At 53.2% G+C, this 14378-nt stretch overlaps 1 protein-coding gene across 5 annotated transcripts in view; it reads right to left on the reverse strand.

The window, feature by feature from the left end:
• Positions 1 to 14378, reverse strand: part of MTA3 (metastasis associated 1 family member 3) — a 771323-nt gene that overhangs the window by 517047 nt on the left and 239898 nt on the right. For all 5 annotated transcript variants that reach the window (XM_078649696.1, XM_078649694.1, XM_078649692.1 and 2 more), the window contains exon 8: positions 5055 to 5154. In XM_078649696.1, the coding sequence (XP_078505822.1) occupies positions 5055 to 5154 (100 nt within the window). The remainder of the gene's footprint in view (positions 1 to 5054; positions 5155 to 14378) is intronic.

A 14378-nucleotide genomic window follows, 5' to 3' on the forward strand; every position in this document is an offset into this window, starting at 1 on the left:
CATTGGGTACCAGTTGGATGCATGATGCCATCTTCCCCATAACCTTGCTTGCAGTCCTCACTGTCCGAGCTTGTCCCTTCCGGTAGAGGCGAGTTTCCTTCACCAGCGCCCTCGCCCTCTTCTCGCTGGGGAACACCTTGCCCTGTAAGGTGTTGATCTGTGCTCCCAGGAAGATCTTTACTTGTTCCGGCTCCATTGATGATTTCTTCCAATGGATGGAGAACCCCAGGCTTATGAGCGTGCTCGTCACTGTATGTGCGTGCTGCTTGCATTTCTGGTATGAATTTGCTTTCACCAGCCAGTCGTCCAGGTAAGGGTATACGTGTATTCCTTGCCTTCGTAGGTGCGCTGCGAGGCACTTTGTGAATACCCTTGGTGCAGATTTTAGCCCGAAGGCTAGTGTCGTGAACTGGTAGTGGCTTTCTCCGATGGTGAACCTGAGCATATGCTTGTGCTTTCTGTTCATTGGGATGTGCAGGTAGGCGTCTTTGAGGTCTATTGTGACCATGAAGTCCCCGATCTGCAATTGCGGGAGCACCTCTTGCAGGGAGGTCATTTTGAATTTTTGCGTTCTTATGAATTTGTTCAGGAACCTTAGGTCCAGAATGGGTCTCATTGTCTCGTCCACCTTTGGCACCAGGAAGTACGTTGAGTATATTCCTGTGTTTCTTTCCTTGAAGGGTACCCTTTCTATGGCCTGCTTCCGAAAGGATTCCTTTGCCTCTTCCTGAAGACACTCTAGCTGTTTGCTTGCTAGTTATTTTCTCTTTGATTTTCTGCTTATTGGCCTCCCCTCCAACTCTATGCAGTAACCGAATTGGATGATGTTGAGGATCCATTTGTCTGATGTGATTTTTCTCCATTCCTGGAGGTAAAATCTTAACCTTCCTCCCACTGGTGTTATGTGGTCGTAGATGTCTAGCTTGTCTTGATCCCTCTGTACGTGCTGCCCCCTGGGATCTTTTCTGTGGGTGGGCACACGGAGTTTTTTGAAGTCACTTAGAAGCGGGCTGCTGTCCCCCTCTTCTATTCTGGCCACGTCCATTTCCTCTCCCTCGAAAGGACTGGCCTCTTTGTTGGTATTGCCAGGACTGCTTCTGCTGACCCTGCTGGGCCTGCGAATCTGTCTGGTGCGTTTGTTGGAAAGCCTGGTGTGATGTACCTGGCTGGTTTCCACTTCTCCCGCCAGGCCTCCGTGACGGTGTGCCCCTCGTGCTGCCTCTGAACTGCAATGCTCCCATGGACCTTGCTGTTTCGTTATCTTTCTTCAGTTGGCTGAGCTTCTCATCAACTGTTGTTCCGAAAAGCGTGTCGCCGTTGAACGGTGTGTTCAGAATGCTGTGTTGCACCTCTGGTTTGAAACCTGAGATCCTTAGCCAGGCGTGTCTTCTTTCAGTGACACCCATCATCATGAGCCTGCTGGAGGTGTCTGCTCCATCCAGGGCCGTCTTAAAGGCAACAATTTGCCACGTTCTTCCCTTCTTCAACCAGATTTTCGGCCTTCTGTCTGGCATCCTGGGGCAGGTCTTTCACCAACTGCCCCAGCTCCTCCATGATCTGGTACATGTGCCTGTTTATCAGGGCGTTGGAGTTAGCCATGCGCCAGTGGGTCGCAGCATTCCGTTCGATCCTTCTGCCCACCAGATCCATCCTTTTGCTCTCCTTATCCGGTGGTGGTCCAGAGGTAGTGGGTACGTTAGCCCTCTTCCTTGCTGTGGCCGTGATAATGGAGTCTGCGGAGACCATCCCCTGAATGTAGGGTGGGTCTTTTGAGGAATGTTTGTATTTTTTCTCTGTTCTGGGAGTTACTGCCTTGCATGTTGCGGGCTCCCTGAATGCTTCCTTCCCGTGGGCCAAGACGCTGTCGAGCATTGGCAGGTACTGGCTCTTTGTTTGTGTTGGGAGCAATGTCTCTAGAAGGAAGTCTGCTTTCTGCTTCTCTTCGTCGAGCTTGAGCTTGAATGCCGCTGCGGCAGACCTCATCACCGAGTTGTAGGCCCCGATGTCGTCGGGCGGCGAGGGCCTCGAGGGATACATGTCGACCGCCTCCCCTGGGCTGTCGGTCTCGACATCCAGGTAATCCACCTCCTGTAGGTCAGAGGGGGCCGACTCTGCGTCCGTCCTGCTGTCCTCTTCCTTCCCATAGTTGTAAGTATCGTAGGGATTCTCGTACTCCTCCTGGTCGTCGACCACCTCGACGTCCGGGTCTTGTTCTTCGGCGACCTCGTCTTCCTCCTCGACCACCTCCACCACAGGTGGCTTGGTCTTGTGAGGGATCGTGAAAGCTTTCATCTTTGCGTCGAATTCTTTCTTCCGCTGCACGATGTTTTCCATTTCGGCCTCGAGGCGCCTTCTCTTTTTCTCCATCTCGGCGCGTGTTCCACGTCGGATGGGTCGGCCGCTCTTTTCGGCGGTTGGCTCGGCGCCGTGCCTTTCGGTGCCGAAGTTTTCGACGTCGACATCGAACCGGATTTTGGGTCTCTGGTCGGCATCGGTAGTTTAGGGTCCTTGTCCCTCGGTGTCGATCGATCCTTTTCGGGGACGATTTTCGACGACTTCTGCTGTTCAACAGCTCTCGGCGCCGGGGACTCCTTCTCAGAGGATCCGCTGGGCCTGTGAGTACTCGCGGACGCCTGGTGCTTCGGCGCTTTCGGGGCCTTGCCCTCGTTCTTTCGAGACTCAGAGTCTCTCGGGTTCTTGGGGGCCGGAGAGTCTCCTACCTCATCAGAAGTCTTCGTGTAATCGGTCTCCACGACCGTGTAGCTGTCGTCTTCGGCGGCAGCGTTGTCCTCTTCCTCGGAAGACATCCCCAGATCGTAGAGGGACGGAGTCGGGGCCTTCCCCTGCAGGGTGGCTTGCGCTACCCTCTGTCTCTCTCTTACACGAAGGGTCTTCGGGGTGAAGGCGGAGCAGGCGTTGCAGTCCTCGCTTTCGTGATTCGATTCACCGGTAGACAAAGGTTGCATACCGGGTGCTGGTCCTTCTGCGCGTACTTGTGGTGGCAGTTACGGCAGAACTTGAACGGCATGTTGTCCATCATCGAGCGCTCAGGGCCTCCCTGGTCGCGCGTTCGTCGACTGTCGTCGAGGATCTCGATGAATTCGCCTTTTCCTTTGCTGACTCCTCGTCGATGAAGTCCCCTGGAGTCTTCAGATGACTTTCCTTTGTGATTTCTGTATTTTCTTTTCTTCTTTCTCCAAAAATGTCTGGAGCCCAAACGGGAACGATCCAGACCCGACCGCGGAAAAAAAGAATCTGAAGATGGCGCCCAAGAGTGGGAGCTTCCGCAGGAAGCATGCCGACGTCACCGGAAATGCACCCAAGGAGGTGTGACGCCGACGCCCACATGGGCTACGAAAAAGAAAAAAAAGAAAAGACTACGAATCCGGACCCAACCACAAGACCGCGGAATAATGCACAGCATAGTGAATCCAGAAAGATTCACGCTGCAAAACAAATGTTACACCAAAAATTTGAAGAAAAAAAAATAAGTATGATAGAATAAAGATCTGTACAAGTATTGTGATCTGTTCTAGAGTATGTTTTCTCGCATACAGTATGATTATGAAAGACATAGTATTTCACAGTCAGACAAAACATAGAATAAACGCATATGCTGGGGAGCAGGTCCAATCAGTTCCATAATTTTCTAATACCACCCTATTTTCACGTATAATCAATTGGCTAATACTTTTTTTTTTTTTAAAGCCTTTGCATATAGGATGCTGCAAAATTAGCTAATCCATGCTGCAAAATCAATTGGCTAATACTAAATTAAGCCTTCAATATATGATGCTACAAAATTTGCTGATCCATGCTGCAATAACTAGTTGTATGAGGAGTGATAGTCTGACAACCACAATAGCTGCAATTACCGGTCCTGCCACTAGCTAGCAGGATCAGTATGTAAAAAATGTTGACATATTCTTCTCCACCTAACTACAATTATTTATCAAAATGTATTTGTCCTGTAGCTACCCTAAAATCGTCACCAGGAAACAAAATGCATTTATCCCCATTGACTTTACTTATTCTTCACTATGCAAATATCAGAAAATCTCTGGCATCCCTCCTCTTTCTTGATTTTTTCTGTTAACTCTTGGTTTACTGTTATGTCTACACCTCCACTACAGACTTTTGCCCACGATCTCAACTCTCATTTCCTCTTCTTACTCTGTGTCTCTTCTTTCAGTTTTAAGGGGTCTCATTTCTTTACGGAATCCGTTTCTTGTTTTTCCAAAACAGAAAGGCAGAGATTAGAAATAACATTTGATGGACCATTGAAAAGAATTGACTTTACCTAATTATTTTTTCCTCCATGAATTTAATAAAACCTAAAAGTTTTGTTGTGCCTAGTACCCAGGTCGTTTCATGTATTACGTCTGCATTAATATTTATCACAAACATAAGAATGGAGGTTGTTAATAAGGGAAAAAGAATCATTCGTGTACAGGTATACATCAGTTGAAGAATACACATAGTTTTACTAGGAATTAACAACAAAACAGTTAAGAAATATTGCTCTGTGCAAAGACCACAGTAGCTCAGCTTACAAATGTTAAACATCAATCCGGGTCGGACATAACACCATGCCCCAGAAAAACAGGCCAAGCAAGAACTTCTCGTTCACATCAATTGCCACTTTTCCTGGGATAATGAGTAGGATTCTAGCGCAACATAATTCTTGCACCATATCTTTGCAGTTTTAGATACCGCGTACTTGGTCCATAGACATTGGAGCCCTTACATAAACACCAGTTACAATACACGAGGTCACATTCATATTTTAGGGCACTGGGGAGATTAAGTGATTTACCCAAAATCACAGGATGTTGAGCCGACGCCGGGACTCGACGTTGACATCCCAGTTCCAAAACAGACGGGTGTGGGTTTAAACCCACTATTCAGAATAGCTAAACGCTAAAACGTGGATTGAGTTTTTACAAATCGGATGCCTTATTTTAATGTGTAGTTGGCAACATTTTGACCAACTATAAAGAACATATCTGGAGGAGAAAAGAGATCTGCACAATTATTTTGAAATTATATCTTACCAAAGTGATATCTCGTGAAGCAGCAGCTGCGCTCATGTGTAAACTTGGTTGTCTGACAGAACTACTGCAGTCCAACGCTCGAGCAAATGTTCCAACGGCACTAAAGGAAAGGAAACGATCCAATAAGCATGTGCACTTCTGTTAAATAAAGGCGAAGTATAACATAATAACCAACACGCAGGTTTGCAGAGAGGATACCTTTTATTAGACTAGAATTTATATTTTATACCTTAGGCACAAGTTTCCTGATGAATACCCCACTTCCCTGCAAACTGGGAATCTTAAAGTTAACAGACAACGCTTTGAAGTACTTCTCTCATCCCACCTGGCTAGTGCCAGAGCGACACCAGCAGCAGCGCCACATACATGATCAATAAAAGTGGCATAAAGATGTCATAAACGAAATCAATTTCACCTAATCCTTATCTTCCCTGTACCTAGTGCAGAATTAAAGGATGGAGGGAACAGACACAAATCAGACAATTATTACCAAAGACTGTGGTCACCCTTAAAGAGAGCAGGTGGGAGGGTGACGAGTCATCTGTTTGGAAAATAGTGTTCATTAAAGGTTAAGTAAATTGCTCTTTCATTAACGTAGTGGCCAACATAGTTCTAGAGGCTTGACCATTACCAGCTTGTAAAGATAATACCTAAATGACTAAGTCCCATTGAGGTTATTTGAATATTTGAGGTGGAAATCCAGAAAATCTAGAATGTATCATGCCCACCTGGATCTGTGCCCCCCTCCTCCTCAGACCTTCTTTAGGAAACAAATTAATCAAAGTTCAGGCAACAATGCTTTGTTAAAATATGGATTTAAGACAAAGGTTTAGCCTTTACAGTATTAAAAGAAGACTTCCCGCCCCCCAAGTAAGTTTAAACAAAATCATAAATAAAACTCCGGTATGCAGATTGCTTTCTGGCTGCTCTTCTTTCTTGACGCACCAGAAACCACAAGTCAATGATTGTCCACGCACTTTGAAATAAAAATAAGGGTTTCCTTTAGTTAGTCTGTGCAGATGTTATTAAAAGTTGAGGAGGAGTGAAAATGGCAGGTAACAATCATATGTGAAATATGGCTTTCAGAATTCAACTTGGACAAGAAATATAAGATAAGACTCAAAACCATCAAAAAACTGACAGCTCCTGCAATTCAGCTTTTGTTCTTGCAAAAGTAATAACCACCAAAAACATTGCTTTTAAAATCCACAACTAAGACAGGCAAGAACGCAGAGGATTCAAATAAGTGCTTACCAGAAGCTAAGAACCTAGATGAAGGTTTCATATTACTGGAATAAGGGTGGAGGGTTGCTAATCTGTAGACCCTATTGAACAAATGACACAGTTCAAAGCTGAAAAAACTAACTGCAAAGGTAACACTCTTTCTGCAAGACTAGCTAGCCTCAGATTCCCAACCGTCTGAATTCTCCCTAGGCATCAGACTGGATCTAGAAACGTTTCAGCAGGTACCTTTCGCACAGAAAGGTAGCACCTCAGTGACACTCTTCCGCTCCAGAAAATGTGTGCAGGCCTATATAGGTGCCACTTTCGCACGCTGACATTAGTTGCTTTGGAAACAGTCTGCGCTCTCGGAATCAGAGCTCCAAAAGCAAATTGGTAGATATATTTGCAGATTCCTAGAATTGGGATCTTATTAAAGGATAGAGCCCAAACATATAACAGGAAGGAAGGGAGGGCTGGTGGCGATTCTGTGGCAAGATTGAGTCTATACCAGAAAGAGCATTACATTAGGTAAGTAACTTGCTCTTCTGATACACTTCTAGCCACCGATTCCTCACCTTTAAAATAGATAGCAAAGCAATACCTACTCAGAGGTGGGTCTATGAATGGACTCAAACCAGAATCTCCTGCAGGATCTAATGGGCAAAATGGCCTCTCCTGGCAAACCAGCCTATTCAGGCAATAATGCTTCAAGAACGTGTGTAGGTGCCCATGTTGCTAACTGGCAAATGTCTGGGCAGTGACTTCACATGCCAACGCAGTGGTAGCAGCATTGCCCTTTTAGAATGAGCCCACAGAACGTCTGGAGGCTGCTTTTTAGCCAAGGCGTAGAAGAAATGAATGCAGAAAATTATCCAGTGGGAGATGGTTCTCTTCTACACTGCTTTGTCTTTTTTAGATAAATAAAACCGCAAAAAGAGCAGATCATCCACCCAGTGTTCTTTGGCACTATCAATGTAGCAACTCCGCGATCTCTTGGGTTCTAAGCGATGGAGTCAATCCTCCTCTTCCTTAGAGGAGTAAGGCAGATCATAGAACGCATGCAGGGTGATGATTCTGCTGACATGGAACAATGCCATGACTTTCGGCAGGAAGGATGCCTGCGTCTGCAGAACCAGTTTGTCTCCAAAGAAGGTGGGGTAAGACGAAGTGACACAAACAGCCTCAAGCTCCCTCACCTGTCGTGCAGAGGTGATGGTAATAATGAACACCGTTTTGAAGGTAAAGAGCCATAACTGACAGCTGTAAAGCAGTTGGAACAAAGTGCATATCATATGTCAGGACTAGACGAAGGTCCCTTTATTGCATGGCAAACGAAGAAGGGGAAATCTATGTTGCAGCCCTTTTAAAAAACGCACCACAACTGTGAATTTAAACAATGAGGGCCGGTCTGACAACCATAAGAAGGCATAGAGGGCCGAAAGATAACTCTCGACTGTGCCCAAAGCAAGGCCTTGCCAGAGAAGAGACAGCAAAAAATAACAAAATGTCAGACAGTTTGGCCTGGAGAAGGGATGGGGATCAATCTGGTGAGTGCCGCACCAAACTGCAAATCTGTCCAAATGACCGGCATTTATAATTTTGTTCAAGGACACCTCTAAGGAAGGTCACTGCTCAATCACCATGCATGAACGTGGACACTGCAAAGGCTGGGGTGGAGAACTATGCCCTGTTGCTGGGACAGCAGGAATCCCGAAGGAGCAGCCTGATCGAGGACACATGATCATGCCCAGGAATTTTGGATACTATAGTCTCTGTGCCCAATCCGGAGCAACTAGGATGACGCATGTTGGACCCGGCCTCATGGCGTGGTCCTACCCCTCCCGCATGGCGGGCCCAGGGTGACATCAGCCCTCCTCCGGACCTCGGGCGGTCCCTTCGGCCCGACCCTGCACGCCCCAACACCACAGATCCGGCTACCATCCCGGATCCCCATCACCGGCCTGGCTCCAGCGTAGGCCCATCACGACCTACGCACGAGGCCGTGCCCGACTCCATCTTGGGTCCCCCACGTCACGACCACGTGGCCTCGGCCCAGGCCCAGGCCCCAGCGAAGCCCCGACATCGCGGCACCAAGATCCACCCAGGTGGTCGAGTGGCCACTTGCCAGATCCCGGAGGGAGAGGAGTTTCGATGGCCCTCCAGCCGTCCCCGGACGCCTGGTATCGATCGCCCTCCGGCCTCCCTGGGCGCTGGCTCCACCCCCCTGCTGGGTGTCTGGACACCATCACCCCGGCCCCTCTGACCCCCAGGCGAGAGGGTCCGGACATCAAAGGACCTCCGTCCTATATCTGGGCCAGCCCCGGAGTAGGACGCCAGTTGTATCCTGGACTGGAAGCCCTGCTGACGCTGTCACGGCAGACACCAGACGAACTCATCTCCGGTAACCTGAACCATCTGAGAGCCTGCTGGCGCTGCCGCGGCCTACCTTGCTGAAACCATCTGAGAGCCTGCTGGCGCTGCCGCGGCCTACCTTGCTGAAACCATCTGAGAGCCTGCTGGCGCTGGCGCTGCCGCGGCCTACCTTGCTGAACCATCCTGAGAGCCTGCTGGCGCTGCCGCGGCTCGAACCTCTCGGAACCCCCCAGCTCGAGGATTGAGAGCTGTGCGCCGGGTATCCCCTCCTCCGCCCAGAAGCTAGACTGTCCCGCTACCTTACCCCCCTTTTCGAGACTTTACGGATCCCCTCGATCCGCCTGTATATACTACCAAGAACCCGCAACCTTTATTACTTATAAAAGCTTGAGAACTTGACCTCCTGTGTGGTGTCCGTTTGTAGTGTGGTGATTACTCTGCTGTACGATCCTAGGAGAGGGCCCTCAGCCAGGAGGCCTCTCGGTAACGCTCGGCTACTTCTCAACGGAGAGGTGGACCTAGGGGTGGTCAGTCAGACATCTCCTGCCTCCCCCGGGGTCGCCTTTCTAACATTGGTGGCAAGCGCCGGGATCCGAGCCCACGCAGATCGTACAGAGAGTGATTCACTTGCTACCAAGAAAAACCCACTGCGACCATGAGCACAGACTTCCAGAAAGAGAAAATGGAAGACTACAGTCACAAGGAGCTAAAGCAATTCTGCAAAGAACTGGGCATCGCTACCACTGGCTTAAGCACCAAAGAAGACTTTAAATCGGCCCTACAGGCCTGGGTGGACGCCGGCGAGGCGCCACCTCCGAGTGAAGATAACCCGGGCCCGAACAGAGGCCCGGAGGCTGAGGTGAACCCAGCGGGAGGGAGACCCGCAACCCCAAACACGGGCCTCTCCCCCGAAGACGCCCGAGAACGAGAGAGGACCCAGCTCCACGAGTTGGAGCTGGCTCGACTCCGACAAGAAGGAGAAATCCAACTGGCAGAAAGGAAGCTAGCCCTCGAGGAGAAAAAACTCCTCAAAGAAATGGAACTTAAAGCCAAGGCAAACGAGTCTGCCGTCGCCGGGGGTAGGACCTCGCCCCCGCCGGTGGACACGAAGGTGCACATACCCAAGGATGTCGTCAAAGAGTACTATAAGAACGACGACATCCAACAATGGTTCAAAGCCTATGAAGTAGCCATGACCGCTCATCGAGTACCCCTCAAGGACTGGGGCGCCGGCCTGTGGGGGAAGTTTATCAACGAAGGGAGAGACGCCCTGCTGGAACTCCGATACCGAGATGACCTCGTACGAGCACATGAAGACCGCCCTCCTCACTCGCTACGGACTCACCCCCGAGATGTACCGGCAGCGATTCCGAGACTGCAAAAAAATCCCCGGTACCACTTGGGTGGAGTACGTGAACTTTTACAGCAGAGCCTTCGAGGGGTGGATCAGAGTCTGCCAGGTCACCACCTACCAGCAGTTGGTCGACCTCATTCTATGGGAACATATGTCCAATAACTGTTTCATCGAACTCCGGCAGCACCTCCTCGACAGCAAATTGACTGAGCCACGAAAACTCGCTGTCGAGGCGGATCGATGGGATCGATGGGCGAGCACCCGAGTTCCCCGGAGCACGATGGGAGACTACGGCCGGGGATCCCCGGGGAACCACCGACCACGAGGCGGCGGAGTAGGCCAGAGCCGGGGACGGGACGCCCCCCAGGGGTCCTCCCCTACTTCCACGTCGCCATCCCTGGGCCGGAAAGGGGGCCCCCCAGCCAGACCGGGGCCCCGCCCAAACATTACGTGTCATAGGTGCCAGCGACAAGGTTATTATGCGAATGACCCCCTCTGCCCGATGAACCAGCGACCCGGCACCACCGGGCCCCCAGCCCGCCAGATCGCGGCAGCTGCCCTGGGTGAAGAAAGAAGTGAGGAAGAGGACGACGACCACGAACAGGCCGAGTGGGAGCCCGCCGCCATGACCTTAGCATGCCTGGGTACCCACGACCTGATCCCTCGAGGTCCGATCCCCGGCAACACCCAGAAATACCGCCAGTGGGTCACCATCAATAGTCGCCGGACCGAAGCCCTCCGTGACACCGGAGCCAGCGTGACAGCGGTCCGCTGCCATCTGGTGACCCCCGAACAGATCCTTCCTAACGTCCTGTGCCCAGTCCGGTCCGCAGATAACTCAGAGACTTTGTGCCAGATGGCCCGCATCCCCTTCGAGTGGGGAGGAGTGTCGGGCATGCTGAAAGTGACTGTCCGCGACGATGCCCCCGTGGACTGCCTCCTTGGGAACGACCTGGAAAGTTCCCCATGGGCTGGCGTTGAACGAAGAGAGCACCTGGGGATGCTAGGCCTGCCCGAATGGGTCTGTGCGACCACCCGCTCCATGTCCGCCCGAGCCTCCACCCCAGCGGGGGGAGCTCCGTCCGAGGAACCAGAGTGGCCCGCACCTCCGCCACCCGTCGTCCCCGAGGACGCCGACCCCGAACACGGCCCCCAAGGGCCCGACCCAGAAGATCTCACCGAGCTCAACCACCTCCCAGAACTCGCTCAATGGCGCCAAGAAGGTGGCCCCACCCGCGAACAGTTCCGGCAGGAACAGAAAACCTGCCCCTCCCTCGAGGGGATTCGACAGCAAGCCGCTACTCAAGCCGCTGGAGACCCCGCGGGGTCCCACTGGGTCTATTGGGACAACGACCTCCTCTACAGTGAGCAGAAGATTGCTGAGCTAGGGGCCGGCCGGGTACTGGTCGTACCCCTCCGATTCAGAGACTTCCTCCTGAACTTAGCACATGATGTGCCCCTCGCCGGGCACCTGGGGCAGGACAAAACTTACAGCCGCCTGGTGACCCATTTCTACTGGCCAAGAATGCGCACCGATGTGCATAACCACTGCCGAACCTGCCCGACCTGTCAAGCCAGCGGGAAGAGCGGGGGGAAAGTCAAAGCCCCGCTCCAGCCGTTCCCCGTGGTGACCACCCCCTTCGAGCGAGTAGGAATAGAAATCGTAGGGCCCCTGGACCCTCGCACCTCGCAGGGACACCGCTTCATCCTAGTCCTGGTAGACCATGCCACCCGCTATCCGGAGGCCATCCCCCTCCGAACCATCACGGCCCCCGTGGTGGGCCAAGCCCTCATGAGCATCTTCTCCCGAGTTGGCTTCCCCCGAGAAGTCGTGAGTGATCGGGGCTCCAACTTTACCTCGAAGCATATGCGGTCCCTATGGCAACAGTGCGGGGTCGCCTATAAGTTCACCACCCCGTATCATCCCCAAGGAAATGGACTAGTGGAACGATTTAACAGGACGCTGAAGGGGATGATCAAGGGCCTAGAAGAGCCCCTCCGGCGCAAATGGGATGTCCTGCTGCCCTGCCTCCTGTTCGCCTACCGAGAGGTACCCCAGAAATCCCTGGGGTTCAGCCCTTTTGAACTCTTGTACGGACACCCGGTTCGAGGCCCCCTCAGCCTGGTCAAGGAAGGCTGGGAGACAGCCGTTCGAGATGCCCCCCCGGATGTCTACCGGTACCTCCTGACACTCCGCAATCAGACTCGGAAGTTCCGGGAACTTGCCGAGGCCAACCTGGAGGCTAGTCAAGAGGAGATGAAACGCTGGTATGACCAGAACGCCTCGTCCATCGAGTTCGAGCCGGGCCAGCAAGTCTGGGTCATGTCCCCGGTTGAACCGTGTGCCCTCCAGGACCAATGGACGGGGCCCTTCAAAGTGGTGGAGCGCAAGAGCCCCGTCACCTACCTGGTAGACATGGAGTCCCCCAGGAACCCCCTCCGGGTTCTACACGCTAACCGGCTCAAACCGCAATTTGCACGCACCGAACTGAGTCTGCTGCTGGCGACCGATGAAGGAGCTGAAGACGACTCCGAGCCACTACCAGATCTCCTCAGCACCACCGAGAAAGACGGCTCCTTCGAAGGGGTCCGGCTCTCCCCTACCCTGACCCCAGAGCAGCAACAAGACTGCCGGAAGCTGCTGGGGCAATTTGCGGATCTGTTTTCCCTCACGCCGGGGGTCACCCGGTGGTGTGTCCACGATGTGGACACCGGAGACAGCCCCCCTGTAAAACACCGAGCTTTTCGAGTGCCCGACCGGGTTCGGGCCTGCATCCAATCGGAAGTGGCCAAGATGTTAGCTCTGGGGGTAGTCGAACCCTCCAACAGTCCCTGGGCCAGTCCCGTTGTCCTGGTCCCTAAAGCCGCCTCCCCCGGAACCGCTCCCGAGCTCCGGTTCTGTGTTGACTACAGGGGACTGAATGCAGTCACCAGGACCGACGCCCATCCCATCCCCAGGGCGGATGAACTGATCGATCGCCTAGGGGCCGCCAAATACCTCAGCACCTTCGATCTCACGGCGGGGTATTGGCAGATCAGCCTTACCCCTGGGGCACAAGAGCGATCGGCCTTCTCGACCCCTGATGGCCACTATCACTTCAAAGTGATGCCCTTCGGCATGAAAAATGCACCGGCCACCTTCCAGAGACTAGTGAACCAGGTGCTGGCCGGACTAGAGGAATACAGCGCCGCCTATCTAGATGACATTGCGGTGTACAGCCTTCAGTGGGATGCGCACCTGACCCACCTCTGGAAGGTCCTGACGGCCCTCCGGCAGGCCGGATTAACCATCAAAGCCAGCAAATGCCAGATAGGCCAAGGGTCAGTAACCTATCTGGGACACCAAGTGGGGAGCGGCCAAGTAGCTCCCCTCCAACCAAAGATAGACGCCATCCGGGCCTGGGAGCCCCCGGTCACCCAGACCGCCGTCCGAGCCTTCCTGGGGCTCACCGGATACTATCGGCGATTTATAAAAGACTACGGGAGCATTGTGGGGCCCCTCACAGAACTGACCTCAAAGAAATTACCCCAGAAGGTGCACTGGACCCCTGCGTGCCAAACAGCCTTTGAGACTTTAAAGACTGCCATGTGCACCGCCCCTGTGCTCCAGGCCCCCGACTACAGCAGGGAGTTTGTAGTCCAAACCGACGCCTCGGAGCACGGCATCGGGGCGGTCCTGTCCCAAGTTAACCCCGAAGGAATCGACCGGCCTGTGGCCTTCCTCAGCCGACGCCTCCTGGCCAGAGAACAGCGGTGGAGCACCATCGAGAGGGAAGCCTTTGCTGTGGTGTGGGCACTCAAGACGCTCCGGCCCTACCTCTTCGGCACCCACTTCCGAGTCCAGACCGACCACCGGCCCCTGCGTTGGCTGATGCAGATGCGGGGAGAAAACCCGAAACTGCTGCGCTGGTCCATTTCTCTGCAGGGGATGGACTTCACTGTGGAGCATCGCCCCGGCAACGACCACGCCAATGCTGACGGCCTGTCCAGATTCTTCCGCCTCGGCGAGGAGAACCCCCAAGAAGATGGGTGACTCTCCCCTGCCTTCAGCTGGGGGGGACGCGTGTTGGACCCGGCCTCATGGCGTGGTCCTACCCCTCCCGCATGGCGGGCCCAGGACGACATCAGCCCTCCTCCGGACCTCGGGCGGCCCCTTCGGCCCGACCCTGCACGCCCCAACACCACAGATCCGGCTACCATCCCGGATCCCCATCACCGGCCTGGCTCCAGCGTAGGCCCATCACGACCTACGCACGAGGCCGTGCCCGACTCCATCTTGGGTCCCCCACGTCACGACCACGTGGCCTCGGCCCAGGCCCAGGCCCCAGCGAAGCCCCGACATCCCGGCACCAAGATCCACCCAGGTGGTCGAG

This window comes from Lissotriton helveticus, chromosome 6, assembly GCF_964261635.1.
Source record: "Lissotriton helveticus chromosome 6, aLisHel1.1, whole genome shotgun sequence".
NCBI classification, from domain to species: domain Eukaryota; kingdom Metazoa; phylum Chordata; class Amphibia; order Caudata; family Salamandridae; genus Lissotriton; species Lissotriton helveticus.